The sequence below is a fragment of the Erpetoichthys calabaricus genome, chromosome 14, assembly GCF_900747795.2.
Source record: "Erpetoichthys calabaricus chromosome 14, fErpCal1.3, whole genome shotgun sequence".
NCBI classification, from domain to species: Eukaryota; Metazoa; Chordata; class Cladistia; order Polypteriformes; family Polypteridae; genus Erpetoichthys; species Erpetoichthys calabaricus.
Window position 1 is genome coordinate 26,617,142 of NC_041407.2, and position 21,710 is coordinate 26,638,851.

General features: G+C 38.2%; 1 protein-coding gene across 2 annotated transcripts in view; it reads right to left on the reverse strand.

The window, feature by feature from the left end:
• LOC114664763 ((E3-independent) E2 ubiquitin-conjugating enzyme UBE2O) overlaps positions 1 to 16,892 on the reverse strand; it is a 74,468-nt gene extending 57,576 nt beyond the window's left edge. For both annotated transcript variants that reach the window (XM_028819012.2, XM_028819011.2), the window contains exon 1: positions 16,375 to 16,892. In XM_028819012.2, coding sequence (XP_028674845.2) covers positions 16,375 to 16,797 — 423 coding nt within the window. In that variant the 5' untranslated portion in view covers positions 16,798 to 16,892. The remainder of the gene's footprint in view (positions 1 to 16,374) is intronic.
• Between the last annotated feature and the right edge of the window lie 4,818 nt (positions 16,893 to 21,710).

Here is a 21,710-nt window from a genome sequence, read left to right on the forward strand (position 1 = left end):
TGTAACCATTCTCACAATCCTGCACATATGCCGCTCCTGTATTTTTTCTTGGCCTGCCAGACCTGCTGGGTTTAACAGCAACTGTGCCCATGGCCTTCCATTTCCTGATTACATTCCTTACAGTTGAAACTGACAGTTTAAACCTCTGAGATCGCTTTTTGTAGCCTTCCCCTAAACCAGGATACTGAACAATCTTTGTTTTCAGATCTTTTGAGAGTTGCTTTGAGGATCCCATGCTGTCACTCTTCAGAGGAGAGTCAAAGGGAAGCACAACTTGCAATTGACCACCTTAAATACCTTTATATCTCATGATTGGACACACCAGTCTATGAAGTTCAAGGCTTAACGAGCTCATTCAACCAATTTGGTGTTGCAAGTAATCAGCATTGAGCAGTGACAGGCATTCAAATCAGCAAAATTACAAGGGGACCCAAATTTTTGCACAGCCAGTTTTTCACATTTGATTTAATTTCATACAACTAAATACTTCTTCACTAAAAATCTTTATTCAGAAAACACCCCAGTACTCACATGTTCCTAGGAAATGAAAGACATACCACTGTTATCTTTTTTGTTGAAAGTAGAGTCAATTATTATGCAGGCTGAGAGGGGTTCCCAAACTTTTTCATATGACTGTAGCTTCTGGATTTATGTGTCAATAGAAATGGGATCCAAACATTTCTTTTGTAGAAAGTAAAACAGTAAAATAAGATATTTGAATGTCCTTAAAGGAAGCAACTAACATAGCAATAAAGCCTTCTCCAGTTAAAAATGTGAGATCTTTGTAGGCAAACAGCCCAGTACTTGACTCAAGCGCTAATGATCGATGATATCATGTATAGGTACACTGAATCAAAATGTTGAACTGAAACAGAAAAAACTATGTAGTGGGAATTAAATCAGAGAAGGGACAACCAGACTAAAAAGGTGAACTTGCCCAGATGCGGCAGGACCTGTAAATCTTATACAATCAAAAAATGAGCATAGCAACAAGACACACGGTGGTCACCTTACATTACTGAGATCTTTCCCAAGCAGACAGGTGTTTCCAAGCTCTTCAGCAGAAGCACAAATCAAACTGACTTCGCCAAGGACTAGAAATGTAGTGGCTGGCAATGGAAACTGAGTGCATCAAACAGAAATACTGGACATCATGCTTACCTCCATTTGAAATCAATGTCCAGCATGGCTATCAGCTCAGAACTGGCAGAAACCACTGGGACTCTAGTACACTTATCTACAGTCCAGATTTATCAAAAGTGTTCTTCATGTAAAAGAAACATTCCTCAGAGAAGAAATACATCCCAACAGCTCACCTATGCAAAAAATACAATGACTGTGGTATAGAAAAATGGCAGAAGGTGCAGTGAATTGACGAGTACAAATTTGAAATTTCTGGCTCTAACAGAAGGCAGTTTGCACACCAAAGGGCTAGAGATCAGTACATGAATGAATACCTGAAGGCAACAGTGAAGCATGATGAGGTCCTGCAGACTTGTAGCAGCATTTGTACAAACAGAGTTGTTGATATGATCAAAATTGATGTATTATTTTAAATATCGGTATATATTTTAGTGAAATGGTTCATCTTTGATATAAATCTTTTAAGTTTAAGTAGCAAAAAGCAGTCTTATAGCACATTTTAATATATATACTATAAAATGTCAAAATACAAGCAAATTTAGTTGCAAATAAAATACAACAAAAATTACCATGACTACTTTTTGTGTAGTACTCACTCAAAAATTTCTAAAGTCTTTAAAATTCTTTTTAAATATTTAAAAAGAATTTTAAATTAACATAATACTGTGTTTTATTCACAATTCTGTAAATTTAGATGTTAGATATGAAAATATAATACTCATAATAATCAAATGTGATTTGGGTATAAAAAGGAGTTGTTTTGGGAAGGGATAGTTTTGGTGGCTACAAGGTTTGCCGTATTAGGAAACATGAAATATACTAACATAAAAATGCATACTTTCTTTATTTGGCTGCTTTGTCTTAATGGCCAAAATGTTGCTTAAATTCCACATTCACATTTTTTAAATTGCAAAAAAAAAAAAAAATAATAATAATAATCTGATTTATAAAACCACATGCCTATATAAATCTAAAATCAATATTTAGCTACTCCCCATCAGGTTTAAGAAAACCCCTTTTTTGAATATTCATGATCTAATCACCACACAAATGTGGCCATGTTCCTGAGTGACGTCATCACTGCGAACGATGTGAAAGCATAGAAAATTAAACTTCAGTGAATGTAAACATAAGGTATTACTGATTCAAGTAATACCTGAAGTACTGACTGACATTCTTTTTACTTCCCTCTGTGAGCCCATCATGCAGAAATCACATAATCCATTACAGGTTTTAACAACTATTGGTTATTTGGCAATGGTTGTTTTTCAGCGTTAACTGGCTGACCTGTCAGGAATCTCGCATTCATCCCTGAGCCTTATCTTGCCATATGTATGGGATTGTATAATTAAGATGATACCCAGATGCATTGAGTTTCCTTACAGTCAAGGTGAGCAGGCCAAGATCAATTTGCAGTGATTTCCAATTTTCCTAATGAAATCGGAGCAACTGACTACACACGTTGCGATAAAGGCACATGCATAGAACGAGTGAACAGAAAGCACTTTTATTCAATTAATATACATCTAATATGTGATGCTCAAATGTGTATAGCTAATATTGTTCTCATGTGGCCCGGCTGAACCCGTAATTCCTTAATCTTTTCACACAGTAGTGTGGGAAGCAAACTTCAGGGCCATGCTATGTGTGATGGTTGGCTTCTTTGGTAACACTAACATTGCCAGTCGTACAACACACAGCTTACACATTTTATAGACAAAATGCATTAGCTACATACTAGGGCAACTAACATCAAGTGTATGTAGTAGGCCTTATTACCAATTCTGAAGACTGCTGAATTGAGAGAACGTCAGGAACTGTGACAAAATTAGTTCATGAACATCAGAATGTGGCTGATATTTTTTCTGAAATACCCAATTAAATGAGATTTTCTGGTCACTGCATTGTCCTGCTGCCTGAAGTCGCTAAAATGCCAACATCAAAAATGGCTTCAGTGCAACTTGCTTAACGTTACTGCAAATTTTAACCATCCGCCAATTTTCACACCAAGTTTGTGTTTTAAAATCCCCAACTTTTTCATTAGAAATGAATTACACGTTTCTGAGTATAAGCATGTTATAGATTTGAGGGCACACAGGTCTTTAAGCCCCAGACAAATATGGCAATAAGGTATGCATACTGTATCACTCTTTTGTGTGTGTGTGTGTGTGTGTGTGTGTGTGTGTGTGTGTGTGTGTGTCAAGGTTATTATAGTTAACGAAAACTAAAATCAAAACTGAAACTATTATTAAAAAAACATTTTCGTAAAACTGAAATAAAATAATTAACCAAATGAAAAACTAAAACTACACGAAACTATTAAAGTAGCTGGAAAGACTAACTGAAATAAAATAATAATTTACTAAAATATTTTTAGTTTTCGTTTTTGAATGAATATTCTTGCCGTTAGTCTTTAACCCTTGTAAGTTTTAACTCTTAAACAGAAAGTCATCCACCACGAGCCGCCCACATATATTCATCCAGTGAACGGCGGCTGGTGACGGAGGGCGGCTGTTCACACAGCATTTGCGGTGACAGAGCAAGCTGAGTGCGGGTGCGTAAAGTGTGAGAAATAGAAAGCGATTTGCGTGCCGCCTTTCTTTGCACTTGTTGTATATCAAGATGTAATTCAAACGGCTGAAATCAGAATGTGCTTGTCAACAAAACATTTACCCATATGAACAGAAAAATCACGAGTGAGTAACGTTACAGTTTATTTCTCAGGTGTCTGCTTTTTGTTGATAGCAATTCACCTGCCACTTCGCACTGGAGAAATCGTTTTTACGTTCTCATATATGAAGTATAGACAAAGTATAGTATCTTGAAAAAATTCGACCAAGATATTTTGATGAATCTTGACGTTTTAGACTAACCAGTGTCCACACAATTCCAAAAAACAATATTGTTGTGTGTGTATGCGTGTGTGTCTGTGCATAAACACGATAACTCAAAAACGCAACTAAATAGAGGGATAAAATGTGAATTTCCCATTGGGATTAATAAAGTATCTATCTATCTATCTATCTATCTATCTATCTAAAATTCGGCATGTGGTTGTTACGCCACAATTATAGATCTGTATTAACTTTTGGGCCAAATCCATCACCCGGAAGTGGTACTTTACCTGAACACATATTCGATTTTTTTTTTTATTTATACAGCTGCAGAGTCCGATTTGTTCCACTTTACTTTTATAATAATTGTTCAATATATTATTAATTTGATTTGTTGTTGATGGTTCCTTAATGTACATAATATAAAAATATAAACATTGTCTTGCGGTTTACTCCTCAAATGTCCGTCCCCATATCTGAGTATACAAGAAAATCGAGGGGAGAGCACTCCCGGTTTTTGAAAATAAAACAGCACTGATCGAGAGACTGACTAAGTCATCATACAAGATCAGCATATTGTTGCTGACCAGTCACTTTTGCTTTAAAAACATTGTTTAACAACAAAGCGATACAAACACTGGTAGACAGTCTGACAAGTGATGAAAAACTAAACATACTAACGGGTTTTTGTATTTATTCCATATTTATTCATTTATCTTTTTCAGTTCATACTCACAACTCAAAATACCTGATATTGTGAAAGTAATTCATTAGTAGAATTATATTTTAAAATATTTGTCTCCCTTTTTTCAATGTTTTTCTCTGTCTCTCAAAATAGATAGTTGAAATATCATATTCTTTTTGTTCTTAACATCAGACTTATCATACATATTGCATACCAGGGATTTTTCCTGCCTTGCATCCAAACCTGCTGAGGTAGACTCCAGATTTCCTGCAATCCTACTGTGCATAAACAGGTTTAGATAATGTATATGTTGTTCTTAATCTCAGACTCTCCGAGATCTCTGTTGTTTTATGTCTGTCCGTACTCCTATTACCTGCTCTTGCTCAGCTCATTATGGGTTTACTGTCCTTTATGGTGGTCTATTCAAGTCTCACTGCCCCTAACCTTGACACTACATGCTTGTTGTTCTTTGTTTCCCTCAATACAGCTAGGTGGGGTCTGCACACTCATTCAAGTCTAAGAGCCCTGTTCTTCCTAAGCCCCTGTGATTTTCATGAGAAAATATTTTAAAAATGATAAAATTGTGTAAAATTGTTCATATTCAGTGTCTAGTTTTGATTATGCTTGTTTTTATCAGACAAAAACAAAACCAGATAGTAAACCAGGCAGTGTAGTAAGCTTCCACTAACATTAAACTCATATCCAAATCTGTTAAGTGTACAGTTCTGTCTGATTGTGACACAAAACTAACTCCGTAGGCGCTCCATGCCATAATTACTAAAACTGAAACTAATATATATATAAATAAAATAGAAATGTCTTTGTGAAATAAAAACTAAACTAAAACTAAAAATACACAATGAAGGAAAACTAAAACTAAACTGAATTTCCAAGTAAGGTCAGAAAAAAATATAGAAATAAAAACTAATATAAAAAGGCAAAACTATAATAACCTTGGTGTGTGTGTGTGTGTATAAATATATATATATATATATATATATTAGTTTTACAAGTGTCTATCTCCTCATATTAACAGTGTTTTCACAGCAGTTTAGCTGAATTAACAAGTAATCAAGCCAAAAAAAGCACCATTTATAACATCTGTGGATGTCCCAATTTCAGGTAGATATTTTAAGCAGAGTCATCGCAGCTTCAAGAACTTCTTAATCATTTCAATAAAATTTCATAAACGGAATTCTACATTACTCATCAAAATACAACATTATGCAAAAACAAAACAAGACTTGATCCGATAGCTCTGGACAAGAACACAGCTGGACATAAGCATACTAAGTGACTGATCTCTCACAAATTAGCGTGATAGTTAATACCAACTATTTAGCTCATTTTATGTTGTATAAATCTGCAATGTTATAGCCTTATAGACAGTATATTCTGAAGAAAATTACTTAAGGTTGAGAATGACCACAAAACCAAACTTTTTTCATATTCTGACTCCTGGATCATAACATGATAATATGGTGGTTTATTATTGAAAACATTTAGTTATTACAGTACATTTGTGCAGTATACTGCAGTGCATTACTTTCTTTTAATCTGACTATGGTTAATGCTGAAATTATATTCCAGTTGGCACACATGTGCCAATCTAGCACACCTCATAAGAAAATCCTCTGGCTCAATTCATCTCACTTAATACAGTATGTTTTTTTTAAATGCAAAACTGGCAATTCTCACATTAACACTGTGAATTTTGGTCAGGGAATTCTCAAGGGGTGAGCAGGGCCCAAAGTCAGGAATGGCGTTTGCAGGGACACTATTTGTCATGGGCCAAATAATGCAGAATTCTTATGTGGATTGGCAGGAAGAGCGTTGAGGTGACACACGTGTGTTGCTAATCCTAGCAATACCTTCAGGTGTCTCATTAGAACTCTTGCTGAGTCACCCTCTATGTCCTTTCTGAGTTTGCTCCTAGTGTACAGAATGTTTCAAAAGACCCATTAAGTGAAACATTTTGTTTCTGTACCCAGTGTAGCATTTGGTCCCTATCCCTTATGTTAGGCATTTTTATGCAAGCTATTTTTTGGGTTTTCTTCATGCCATCACCCACTACAACCCTGTCCCCTTGAGATGGTCCTGATCTTGGCAGGTAACACATACAGGTATGCTGTCTAAATTTAGCTCTGTTTGAGGCTTTGTTTTTATAAGGCATCTTAAAACACCAGAATATTTTATATATAAAATACAGTCCGAATATATCCAAGTCTGTGTTTAAAAGTCTGTGGGCTATATAAATGTACCTTGCCATTAGGTAAATGTCGACAGTTAATCCACTGTTTTTGCAGTAAATTCGTACACTATCATGCACAACCAAAATGCATTGTTCCAGTGTACATGATTTTCATAAGAATACGCTTGCAACTTTCATCTTTCATATTTAGATCATTTTTTCCTGTGACTTAAAAAATCAACTCTGGTATAGGATTTACTGCAGCAGTTCTGATGGACTTGGAAATGCAAGTACCGAAATAACAAAATGAGGTGAAAAACACCAACATATTCCACTGTACAGACACCCCCACACCTTTTCTAATCATTTATTACTGTTAAGCCTACTCCAACCAACAAATGGTCACTGGGGGCCGAGTCTGCCCAGCAAGGATGGAAACAGCGCTAGAGACGGCACCAGTCCATTGCATTGCGATGCCCAAACATGATGAAAAGTCACACTGGGGTCAATTTGAAATCACTGTTTACCTAATATCAGGGATGAGGAAGGTAAAACAGAGTATCCAGAGGTAAAAAAAAAAATATCCAGGATTTGAATTCTGCATCAGGTTGTTGTCCATGTGTTGCTATCCCCAGTCTGCATGGATTTTCCTCCAAGGACCTGTGGAATAGGTTAACTGAAAATTTCAAGTCTGTCCCTTTAAGATCATGGCCATATAGGTGAGTGAGTCCTGTGATGGATGGGCTCCTGTCCAGGTTTGTGACCTGTCTCATGCCCAATGCTGCCGGCCGACTGGTACCAGTCCCATGGGACCCTTAATTGGGTAAAGGTGATTAAAACATTACATAAGATATCTGTTAACAATGGCTAGCTGTTGCTGTTATGTAGTGTTTTACTAGTTTTTGCAGACAATTTCTTGCAGCCATAGATTTAACAAAGAATGCCTTCCATTTCTGTTCTAAAAATGGAAGGAACGCATGCATAACATATTAAAGAAAAAAAAAAGGATATTCAAGAGAAATTTAGAGTCACATATAGTTTAACATGAGTGTTTGTCTAATGGAGAATTTCTTTCATAGGAGTCTGATTCAATAAGACATAATCAATTCTAATCCCATACCTCCCAGCTCCTAAGGAAATGATAAAACTGTATTTTACCCACAAGTAAAAAAAAATGACACTCATCAATTTAGACAGTACATGAAATACAAAAACAAACTGTACTTAGCTTTTATAACTTCACTTAACACACCAACAATTGTACCTTGGAATGTAAATGTTTGTATTATTAACATGTTTATATTACTTCCTGGGACCAGAAATTATTGTTTGGCTGACACTTTTATCCATTGATTTACAACATTTAACAGATGTAACTGGTTACTTTTTTTTTTTTCTTTTTTAAGTTGGAGCACAGGCGGATAAAGTGACTTGCTCATGGTCACACAGTGTCAATGGTGGTATTTGAATCCACAACTGCAGGGTTTGGACAAATCCTTAACCACTATGCCACATGACTGCCTTAAGAGTTTTTCTTCCCCAGTTAAATATCTACAGAAAAAGGTTTATTTTGAATTAGGAAAAATGTAATTTTACAGCACAAGAGTTCACATTAAAATATTGAATGGATAAACGAGTGCAAATATTTTGTCATGCAGAAAACTACTTTCAAGGGAACTGGATACTTTTGCACACCACTATATATGGCACAACAGCAGCAAATAGAGCTTAGACAAGCATTGTGGTCTATGGATATACTGTACTGCAGCTATATGCTGGCATGGCATGTTTGCATTTTCAATTAGACATTAATCTTAACTTCCTTTAGTTATTTGTTCAGACATGCAGTCAGCAGGTGGGTGCCGAGTAGCTTTGTCCATGTTCCTTCTGGTGTCATTAAGGCACATTTATTAATTTGGGTATTTTGAGTACGGAAATCTGTATCTCCTATGGCTCTTCATTATCAACTCTCTTAACTGCAATCCTTTCCACCTCCTTTTAAGGGGATGTGACACATTGTTTACCTCAAATGCATATTTTATAATTCACATTTTCATTAATATAGCTGCCAATTCTTTCAACCTTACATTGATTCCCACACTGTTGTCGTAACTGAACAAAAGAGCCCACACAGCACCGGTGACAACGTATTATTCACTATTACCACTAGTTCAGAGATGTTTTCAAATGCAAATGCATAATCATGTTACAGAAAGGTTTTTCGCTTACAACAGGATATGTTTATTTTCACCACTTGCAATCCGCTGTTTGCACACATGACAAACATTCATCCATTATTCCATTTGTAGCCTCATGTCAACGCTCAAAAAGGCTCATATTTTGGAATTTTGATTTAGGAATGCTCAACCTGTATTTCCATTTCTACCTATACATTTATAAATCTACTAGCCATGTAAGCCCATGCTGTAAAAAGCCCTGGGTCCTAGAAACTACCGAAATCTTCAGAAAATAAACTGAAATGTAGAGATGTCAGGTAATTGGAAGGAACTACTCTGGGCATCTCTCTCCTAAGAGGATTCGATTTGCCGATGTGTTTGCATCTTTCGTACATTAGCGGCGGGAGGAAAAGTAAAAAGGGATAGCGTTTTGCCAGTGTTTGCAGCTAAGCGACTGTCTTTCTTCTGAGGTTTTATTTTGCTGACGTGCTGGCCTCACTTGTGTTATTAGCGGCTAAGCGAGTTTTCTGTTTCCTGGAAGGCAGAGCCCTTACCCCAACTCCACCTCTCACTTCTGGGCTGGACAGACATACACACACTTCCAGGCATAGACATTTATAAACTGTATAAGACAACCCATTTGTTCCTGAAAAATAGTCCAAAGCTCCAACTTTTTAAATTAAATAAATTTAAAATGTGTTCACTAAACTAAAGACTCCATTCCCTTTTGTTGCAAGTTGGGTACTGCAATCCCACATTGAAACTTTGCCCTGTGCAGTATGTTATCAAATGCCGACCTTTTACCTTTACAAAAGTATACCTTATAATGATGATGTATTAGGCTAGAGCTCTAGTTTCCAAACTCGGTCATGGAGACTCACTGTGACTGCAGGATTTTGTTCCAACCAGTTTCTGCATTTTAAGGTCAATATAGAAATTAAACAGAATAAAGTTTGGTCATTTTTTATTAAAATACAATCATATGAGGATAATGTAGTTGGATTTTTATTTTTTTAGCAACACTGTCATCCTGATTTTCATTCTACTTTTCCAGGTATTCTGGTTATTTAATCTATTATTTACTAATTAGCGGGTCTGATGCAGAAGTTGTTGCAGTCTTTCATCATTCAGTGTTGTTTGCCCAGGTGTCTGCTCTGCTTGGTTTTAATTATCATTATTAAGATACGTACAATGAAGGAAACAAACTACACAGAAAAGTGGTCAAAATGGTACAAAAATAACAAAAGAGAGTTAAGCATTTAAAATTATACAAAAAATTGAAATATTTCTTAATGTCTTATAAATTAAAAAAAAATTGTACTGCTGTGGTTATCTGAATGCGGAATAAAAAGAGAGAAAAAAGACGAGGTAATTAAATTAAATGAGATTAGTTCTAATCATTGATTCTGAATCTGGCTGGAAAAAAAGCCTGCAGCCACAGTGGTCCCCAGGACCAAGTCTGGAAACCGACTGAGCTAGATGACATCCTAATATAATTCACTAATACCATTACATTTATGAAAATAATATTCACAAATTCATTTCTGCAATGGATTTTCTCAGTTTACATTACAGAGTAGATTATCTGAATATTTCTTTCCAACCGAAGTTTGTTTTCCTGAGCTGAGCAGTTGCGTATTTGTTGGCTAGAAAAATAAATATTTAGAAAGAGACAGAACAGAATCTGAAGTACTGTCTTTGGGAGTTAAACTCCCCTGTCATGAAGTCAGTTATTCCAGTCACAGTTTGTGCTGCCTCACCTAAATGAAGCAGAAGCAGACAAGCCCAATCACTTTCATTGCATGCTTGTGTGTTATAAGCTTCAATCTGTTTTTATGCCACTTAAACAAGGTAACCTGCCAGAATACTATGGATCAGCAGAACACTTAACGTTTGTAAGTCACTTTGTTTCTACCCATTTTAGGCAGTAAACTGATAAATCAAATGTTAATTGGTGTAACCCATCAATATCATGCACTGAAAATTGGTAGGGTAGACTTTTTAACAAAACACTACTTTTCTATTGACCTCTGGAAAACGTTGATTCTGTGCTACCATGTTTTCAAAGGATATTTTATTCCATTCCTGACAACAATCCCACAGTGAAATATTGTTCATTATCATAACTAATCATTATAACATAAACAAAGGTTCTCCGTATCAGTTTATGCTTCTCTACTAACACAGAAATATCATCACCACTGGATTTAGTAAGCCTGCTTAACACAGGTGTTGCCTGTAGAGGCTGCATATGACCAAAAGATCCAGCTGTATTTTTTGTTTGGTCCAGAACAGTAGGAGGAATACCTTGGGATTCTTGGAGTCAAGATGGACATGGCAATTAATATATAATATATTAATATATAAGTGAATATTCCAATATTAGGTCAGCATAGCCAAAGGCCATCCCTGCAACACTGATCCATTATGAAGAAATGTTCCAATTCAAAGTACTATTTTTTTTTTTTGTTCGCAAACTTTTTTTTTTTATTATTATTATTTGTGCCCATTCCTATTCCAAATGCAGCTGTATTTCTTATAGGGTCATTTATAGAAATAATATTTCTAGGCGAGTTTAGAATGTAAATGAAAATGAAAAATTCACTTTTTTGGGAATTAATGGCATTGTGGGTTAAATATTTGTCTTTCAGAAGAATTACGTGAAGTTGGAGTGGTCACCTGCAACCTCCATTCACTCTTTTGAAATTACTTTGCAAGTTTAATAAAATTGATCAAATTATACACTCATAACTTATCTGAAATGGCATGGCTCCACCCAGTGTCAAATGGATTTGTTCACTTAGTATTCTTCCCTATAATCACGTTGTGCACTCAAACACTATACAAGTTCAAATAAACGGAATGCTGCTTCACCCTTTTACCAAAAAGTCAACCTCAAGAAATTATACAAACAAAACATAGTAGAAATTCTTAAAAAAAAATTAAAAAGGAAGAATCTGGTGCAACATGTTATATTCTTGTTCCATTGCAGCTACAACATAAGTTACTTGTGCCAGCAAATATAACCCACTGAACAGACTGCAGTAAAACTCCATGAACTGGACAGGAATCAGAGGCTTGAAGGGGCTCTCATTAAGACAGCCGCCTGCAGTAGGTTGCTCCCATCACAAAGAACCTCCGTGTGATTCTTATATGATCTATTTAATGCACCTCACTCTAGCTGCCTGCTGTTTTTCTATAGTAACAAGGATCCACAGAGTGCCCAGGGATTCTGATCAATATACGCAGGCCGCTGATGAAGAGGACCGCATTTAAAATAGGCCCGCATATGCTGCAGTGTGAACAGGCACATGTCAGGAAAAATTATGCAGGACCTATTGTTAGGTCAGGCAGAGTTCACAGGAGAGAAGCACACCACAGAAAGGCATCCGGCTCACAGATGCCGAACACAAAGAGGTACAACAACAACAATGACATCAGCAAAAAATAGATAAATAAATAAATTCTGGAACTGATACATTCATATCCTACAAAAAATGAAACCATTATGAAAACACCCAACAAAACCTAGGTTTCAGGATGACTGTAGAATGTTCTCTCTTCCATATGAATGTCAGCAGAAACAAAATGGGTGGAGATTACTGACCTCCAGTGGCTCCACACCAGCATACTTGAGGAGAGCAGATGTAACATCCACAGCAGATAAGCAGAGCTTGTTGCACAACTAGTGACATACTGTACTACCTATTAGGAAAGAATAAGACTGCCACCCATCATTGTCTTAATAGGTTTTGCATCAAAATTAGATACACTGTTCTGGCCTCTGACACCAATCTGGGTAGCAGCTGTGCTCTACTACATGCATCACTTTGTTTTTGACATCACTCATTAGCAGTCCCCTGGAGAAGCCACAATAAGTGCAGCTACATTTACACCGAGGAGTACCTATTCGGAAAGCTAACTCATCTTTGTTTTGGGTCATAATAGAGAAGTAGCGCGCATCAAGCCCTCTGCAACAAGGCTGGTATTTTGACAAATCAACTCACAACTGGCTACAGAGCAGACTCAAAATCCCCCAAGTGGGTGGTCACACTTCATCCCCAACCCTCAATACAGTGGCTCCACAGGGCTGTGTTCTGAATCCATGATTTTAACATCATTGTCAAGGGGTGGTCCTGATCTCTAACAACAATGAGCAGGCTTCCTTGAATGAAGAGGTAAGTCTGTCACACTGGTGTCAAGACAACACTCTACTCATGAATGTCAACAAGACAAATGAGCTAACTGTGGACATTGCAAGAAAACAGTAGAGGCACTACCACCCCCTCAGTATTAGCAGCACACAGGTGGAGTTGGTAGACAGTTTCAGATACCTTGTTGTCCACATCACAGAGGACCAAGCATTTTGACACCTTGATGAAGGGGGTGCAACAAGGCCTTTACCACCTCAGACTGCTCAGGGAATTTAGGCTGTCCTCCTATATACCAATGAATTTCTATAAATCCACCATCAAAAAGTATCCTAACAGGAACCTGGTTTGGAAACAGCTTGCAGCAGGACCACAAGGTTCTGCTGAAAAGAACGCATCATTGGATGTACACTCTTTAACCTCCGGGACATCTATACCAAGTGATGTTGGATGGGCAAAGGAAATAGATACCACCTATTCCAACAATGGCTTTTTCTCTGTACTGTGATTAGTGAAATGCTACAGCTGCCTGAAGGTGTCCATCCACATCCTAAACTAGGACAGTGCCTTGAGCTACATGATGACTTATTGTTAATTCTACTATATTAAGCTACTGTGTTAATAAAAATTATGTATGAATGCTTTGAAAACTGCTTCCAATATGAGAAAATCCCCACATAGGATATATCATTTGACTCATTTTGGATTTTTAGCTATGCAAAATGTTATTAACTTTCAGGGGTTCCCACCTATGTTTAGCTTTCTTAATCACAAAAAAAAATGTTAGCTAATAAAACCTTACCTAAAAAACAATTTGTAGGTAATTTTGGACCAGATTATTTGCAGAAAATCACATGCTGATAACAATGAGTAAACCAATTGATGTCATCTTAATACATAATTCGCCAGTCTCCTCACTCACTCACGTCCATCCGAAGCCGAATGCGCAGTCGCCTTCTGCACAGCTGCCCGAAAAACCTTACGAGACCAACATCGCGGGAGGCGGCGGATTTACGGCCGCAAAAATTCAAAGAGAAAGGCGACTACGATTAAAGCTCTAGAGGCCTGAAAGGCGATTTCGACTACAGCTCAAGGCCTAATTACGCATTCATTCAATACACCTATATCAGGTTTGTGGTGCTTATACTTATTATATATTATACTATTCCACTCATGCCCGTTTCATCTTACGTTGTCAAAACGGCTCTTTGTTTAGTAGCAAATACAAACAGAAGGACCTGAAGTTGAGCTTGACACATCACCTGACCCCAGGGGTTCACCCCCTAGTGGAATACGAAGGGTCAAAGCTACTCTTTTACACAAAACTTTGAAAAATTTGAGGAGTGGTAAAATAGGCATGTGGAGTATTGGTTTATGCTATTTTGTGGTTGCTGATCACGAATAGAATATTTTTAATATTTGATTCTTTACCGGTTGTCCTACCCTCTGAAAGCTACTCCCAGAAAATTAAACAATTACAATTTTCAAACACAAGCATGGGAGGCACCATTTTAGACTACTTTACGGCAAACAATTATGAATATGATGTTATATTTTATCATCTACTAGGGCTCTAGCCCTGTATTGACCTCTATCAGGGGGTGAATATTACAAAGTTCTATTACAATTGAGACTTTAAACATTGATTCGAAACACACATTTTAATATTTCAAACATCTGATGCAACTCTCCTTGTTTACTATGTACTTCAACTTCATGAAGTAAATTATTACATTTCTTATAAATATTCAAAATTAGGGCAACCTATGCTAATTCAGACTTTTTACTTATATATTTGCACAATTGTAATATAATGTTGACATTGTGCATATTGATTTTTATGGAGTTGGGTATTTACTATGTATTTTCTTTTTACTTTCTTTTAATGTAAAGTCTTGAGAGTTCAGCACCTAAGCATTTCACTGTACGATGTATAAAATATGTGACAAATAGGATTTGATTTGAGCAGTTAAGATATGAGAACACTAACACAGCTGGGAACATGCCCTATTCTTCTTTTTTCGGTTACTCCCGTTAGGGGTTGCCACAGCGGATCATATTGTCCACATAATACAGGCAAACACCATGAGGCACATTAGACATCAAAAAGTAATCAATGGCTTGACATCAAGGTTTTCAAAGAGAAGCTGATCACAAAGAAGCAAAGCATACAGATTGCCATTCAGCTTTCATTTGCAAGGAACAATGATCCATAAATGATTTGGCCAAAATTGAGTGCAGTGGGACTTTGTAGCCTTTCCATGTTTAATATTACACAAGGAAAGCCAGTGGGATAAATTCACTAATTGTAACTGACAAACTGACCATTAACTCTCCTGTCTTTTGTGATGCATCAAACTCTGCACAAGCAGGCAAAAGATTGGAAAGAGAAAACAATCGGGAGGTAAATTTCAATTGGAATTTTGTCATACAAGTCCTAGCAACAGAGGATGGAACTGTCAGTTTTTCTGCGACCTTCAATGGGAGCGTTCCTTGCGCAGCTCGATTATAAACTGTACAGAATGTCATACAATAAATGCTCAATTTATCCGAGTTCGCGCTAGCAAAAGTGTATAATCTAGCTAATTTTAGAGTGGGCCATCAAGAATTAAAATTAGATGTCCTGCGCTATCTGCGAACAACTGGGCACGAGAGATGAGAGAATCTCAGGTCACTTTCACCTGGCTACAAAAAACCGGTCCTCCATTCTCCATTGTATGAGGCTTCATTAGAACGACTGGTCGTCTCGTCTCCGCCACCCCCATCCCCATTCTCATTTCGCTGAACTCCTTAACATTACCACTACAATAGTGAAGGTACAAGATGCACTCCTTAGAGTTACAACGACGACGTACTCCTGTTGCCGAGCTCGAGTCATCTCGGGCGCCGAGCAATCCCGACAGGTTGCGCAGCCCCGGCCCCGCCTCGACTTTCAAGGAAAGTCCAGCCCCTTCAGGTTTCGCCGGACGCCACAATGCACTCCGGTGGTCTTCGTTTGGTGCCCTAAACCCTGAGAAACAGCCAGACGGGGATGTCTTGCGACATTCCCTTGCTACCCCGCGTGCACTTTCACTATAGGCCCCGGCGCGCGGCTTCCAGAAGCAAGGCCTCTAGTTCATCCGGGGCTCTGCCACACCGCTTTGTTACGGCCCCGTCCTACAGGAGAGCACACCCATACGGCGGTTCCTTTCACCTTGGTTTCCCGAATGTCCTGTTTGCAGCCTTCGGGGTACCACTGCACTCGGACGTACCCCCTGCCGAGTGGCCGGGCCCGACTGTCCTTTGGCACGCTCTCCGTGTCTGAGCTGCCGGCTCCTGCCCCACCGCCGGCGCCGCTTCCAGGGGCTCCACCGCCAGCATCGGAATCCGAATCTGAGTCTTCCTCCCCGTGGATCAGCCTCACCAGTCCGAAACGAACTGAGCCCCGGTACCGGCCCGACACCAAATCATGGGAAAAGAGAAGGCGCTGCGAGCCCCCCGGCAAGCTGACGAGTTCCCCGCTCGGGGTGGATGCTACTGCTGCAGCGACTCCAGGATCCGCCATCGCTGCCGTTGTCAGGGAGTGAGGCGAATAGTGAGCAGGGATACGGTAACTAGGGACCGTGTGTGACGTCATCACGCAGCGTGCTATGCACACGACTGCCCTCTGCCAGCCACGTCGGTCTTTTCCATCTTCGTGCTTGCAGTTGTCCCTGACGTTTTGACAAGGTAATCCCGACAGCTGGGTCGGTCTGCAGGACCTGCAATTTAAATCGCACTTTCAAATGATCTTAGTATTGGTTGCAGTGCATTGTTGGTGATCGGTTCTTTGTCCTGAGGGATCATTTAAAGGTGTGTTTTATGTTTCAGTCTAAGCTTGATGTCGATTAAGGGAGATACCATGTTTTATCATTGGGGAGAATAGTGACACTAAACTTTCAATGCACTTTTTGACCCTTTAACCATCCATTTTTGTATGTATGTATGTATGTATGCATTGATTCATCCATTACTGGATCACAGGGATTCGGAATCGAAACTGCAAGACAGGAGCTAACCCTGGAAGGAATGCTGCATCCTCATCTGGCACACTCATTTACACATTCAGTCATCCAGGAACAATTTAAAGACAACTATTAATTAATGCACCGCTTTTGAATTACAGACCTTAAGGTTCTGTGGCGGGTTGGCACCCTGCCCGGGATTGGTTCCTGCCTTGTGCCCTGTGTTGGCTGGGATTGGCTCCAGCAGACCCCCATGACCCTGTGTTCGGATTCAGCGGGTTGGAAAATGGATGGATGGATGGACCTTAAGGTTGCTGCTTCACATGGTAGAACTGATTTACTCTATGACCTAGAATAAGTCAATTAAGCTGCCAATGATCATGTTGTAAATACACAGAAGTATTTATATGTATAAGTAACAAACATTACATTACAATGTCTACACATATACATAGAGAAACAATTTAAAATTAGCAATTAACCACACCTGAATGTCTTTAGGGATGTGTAAGCTAAACTCACAAAGACACTGGGAGAACATAAAAATTCCACACAGATAACATCCAGGCCTAGGATTTAAACCCAGAACATTAAATCTACAGTATAAGGCAGTACCGCTACCTACCACACAACCATCTATATACGGTCATTGTCCAGTCTGCCTGTCCACATGAAACAACCTGGCTCTCAGTGGACTAATTCTGGTGAAATGTGGCACACTTCTTGTTCATGGAAATTTGTCAGGAAAGTTCCATTTTTGTTGAGATGCCACAAATGGAATGCATAACATTTTGAAATTTCAAAAAAATCACATTGAAAAATTGAGAATTTTCAAAGTCTGAAATCTAAAATAAAATGACAGAAAAACATTCTTTATAACTTCAACTACAGATTAGTTCACAGTTTCAAATATTACTTGATTTTGTGTATTTTGTATATTTTTCTCTTTTTCTTAACCAATAGCTCCTCCTGACGGCAAAAGCAGATCCCAGATATGTTAATGAGTTTTCAGCAAAGTCAAGCATGTGACAGTGACTTGCGCCTGATGTTACTCGTAGAAGCGGTGACAGCCACATGTGAGAGCCTCTACCACACCAGATTACACTGGTCAACAAGCATTTTGCTACTGGGATTCTTTCACCTGTACCTTAACAAATTTCACTTGCTGACTCCAAATCTGAAAACTGTTTTCGTCCAGCACATCCCGTTTTTTAGTTATGATGTTACAGGTCTTGGACAACTAGGATGACTGAACAGTAAAGGCGATGCATTTCAGAATTTAAGAAATAAGTTTGGTCTCAAGAAAAGTGAAGCCAAAATTAGGGAAGGTGTTTTTGTTGGCCCTAAAATCCGTGAACTGGTGCTTGACGATGAGTTCAAAAAGAAACTGAAGCCAACTGAATCAGCACCCTCATTCGTGCAGGTTGTCCAGAATTTTCTTGACAGTCACAGAGCAGAGAATTATACTGAGCTTGTGGAGAATATGCTGAAAGTATATTAGCTTACGGGAGCCAGAATGTCACTGAAGATGCAATTTTTACATTCTCATCTCGACTTTTTTCCACCAAATCTGAGCAATGTCAGAGATGAACACGGGGAAAGATTTCAACAAGATATAAAGGTGATGGAAAACTGATATTGGGTAAAATTCACTCCGAACATGATGGGTGACTACTGTTGGTTCTTGCAAAGAGAGACAGATGTGCAGTACAAGCGCAAAAGCGAGTGCCTCCAACATTTTTGGGCATGCTGACCTCACTTTTATATTGAGGTAAATTGACATAAATGTGCTTTAACGTGTCTCTGGTATCGTCTTCTGGTTTGTTTTCAGAATAAACACATCAGGACAATTTAGGTGGGACAGAGTCCAAACTCCAGATATCGTGTTGATATATTATATTGTTATTCAAAAGTGTCAAAACGTCAATGATGTGTATTTCAAAAACCTGACGTGCTAGCTTAATTCTGATTTCATATATTGAATCAGTGTAAAAACTTAACAAAAAGCTGCTCTGAAGTTCCCAGAAGCAAAGAAAAAATATTTTTTTGTAGACCAGTTTTATTTCTTCTGCAAACAGAAATCGTTACATGACCTTCATGAATGTAAAAATAAAAAACGCATGCAACTAAACTTATCTAAAAATCAACATAAGGGGAAAGTAGCTCCCTAAACATGGTACTGTAAATTGTAATGCATAAAGTGAATAAATATGCACTCAGGGTTTATATTGCGCTAAAAGCAACCCCACATCTGCATTATGCACACACTCTAATGATTGAATATTTCTCTGATTCTATAATTTATCGGCAAAGTGCCACAATGACATGGTATTCATCACGGTCCATTGCAGCCGAAAATTTTGGCTTGGGACTATATCATAGATTTTACATCATTCTAAAATTGATGTTTAAGAAATATGAACTACAATTAGCTAAAGACAGCCCACAACCAAAAATAGTTCGTCAGTCAATGCAGTTTTTACATCTCATGGGATCTGCTGTCTCTGAAAGCTATTTAAGCCACCACAAGACTATTTGGGCTCTGTTTTTAACTACATGATATTGTAAAATGCTATTAAAAACATGTTTTATGTAGTCTGCTTACACGCATAATTACTTTCTATCATCACTGTTATTGTTGAGCATAACTCACTCTTACAAAAATATTTTTAAAATGTGATAACTGACAAAGTAACTCAGCAAAAATAAAAAATCCTCTGATTTTCAAGGCATCCAATATGCTAAGACCACCAGGTGTCTCTTTGTATTAATAAGCTGACTGGCCCCTATGTCATATTTCAGCCAGGGGGTTCAAATGCTTGTCTTGTGTCTTTGTTGTATATTTTTGATTTTATTTCTTTGTGTTGCTATTTCTTTTGTTTATGACTTACTTATCACTTCCATTTGTGGGTGGCTCTCCAAAAGGTGGGGCCACCTGCCAGTCGGCACCAGGAATTGCCCTCCACCCTATCAATTTGGAGGGTCTCCTACAGTTCCTGGTGGTTCATTATGAAAGTGCTCTGGAGTTGTGCCCTTTTGTGTGTTTATTGTGAATTATTGGATTTTTCAACTTATTTGCTCTGTGTTTTTGACCTTGACTCAGATCTTGTTTTTTGAAATTTGTTTTGCTTCAGGCAGTTCCTTTTGGCTTTTGTGCTTTACTGAGCTTGATTTTTTTCCTGAGCAACTTCTTATAATGTATTGTGATCTTCTAATCTCTAAGTAACTTGAGAAAAAAATATCTGACAAAAATATAATAATGAAAATGCATTTTCAACTGGCCCACTCACACATATTCACTCTTGCTGGAATAATTTATTGGCATCCTTTAATCTAATTTACACCTGAACAGTGTAATAAACTGGCCGCTTGGTGGCACTGTTGCCCACCTTTTTCCAACAGACAGATGCAGAACATGGGATAAAAGCACCAAGAAGTTGTTTAATTTCTTCTTTCTATAGTGCCCCAAAGCACCTCCACCAAAATAAACAGGCAATAACTACAATAAATCAGCACACTCAATCACAATATTCTCTCCTCCACACCTCCCAGCAAGCTCTGTCCTACTCCTATTGACTCCAGCTTGCTTGCTGGGTTCCCAGCAGTGCTTTACATAGTCCTTGACCCGGAAGTGTTTCTGTCCTTCGGTCCACGTGACTCGCCAGCACTTCCAGGTCAGATGGAGAACTTGTAATTTCTTCAGCCCAGAAGTATTTCTGTACTTCTGTCCCTATAACTTTAGAGTACTTCCGGGCTATGTTGACAGTAGGGACTCCCCAGTCTCCCTAAATAAAGCATCTCCTGGCGGTACCCATGGTATCCAGCAGGGCTGTGCAGCCAAACTCCAGATCCCATGGTGCCCTGCATGAATCCTGGGCACTGCTATGCTGCAGGAAAGCTGCCACCTAGCGTCGTGGGGGAGGCAGTGTCCCAAAGCAGCTGCCTTCCCCCATCCTTCCACTTCAGGGGGTTTGAGCTGCTGGCCGTCTTCTACAGCAGAAACAGAGAAAATATGGCTAGATAGATAGATAGATAGATAGATAGATAGATAGATAGATAGATAGATAGATATGTGAAAGGCACTATATGATAGATAGATAGATAGATAGATAGATAGATAGATAGATAGATAGATAGATAGATAGATAGATAGATAGATAGATAGATAGATATGTGAAAGGCACTATATGATAGATAGATAGATAGATAGATAGATAGATAGATAGATAGATAGATAGATAGATAGATAGATAGATAGATAGATAGATAGATAGATAGATAGATAGATAGAGTCAGGTCCATAAGTATTTGGACTGTGACACAATTTTCATAATCTCTATGCCACCACAATGGATTGAAATGAAGCATTCATTATTTGAAGTGTAGACTTTCAACTTTAATTTAAAGGGTTTAATAAAAATATCATATGTGCCTTTTAGGAATGACAACAATTTTTCAGCATAGTTCCTTCCATTTTCAGGGGCTCAAAAGTACTTGGACATTTGACTAACATGCTGTTCCATAGCCAGGTGCGCAGAGTTCCTTC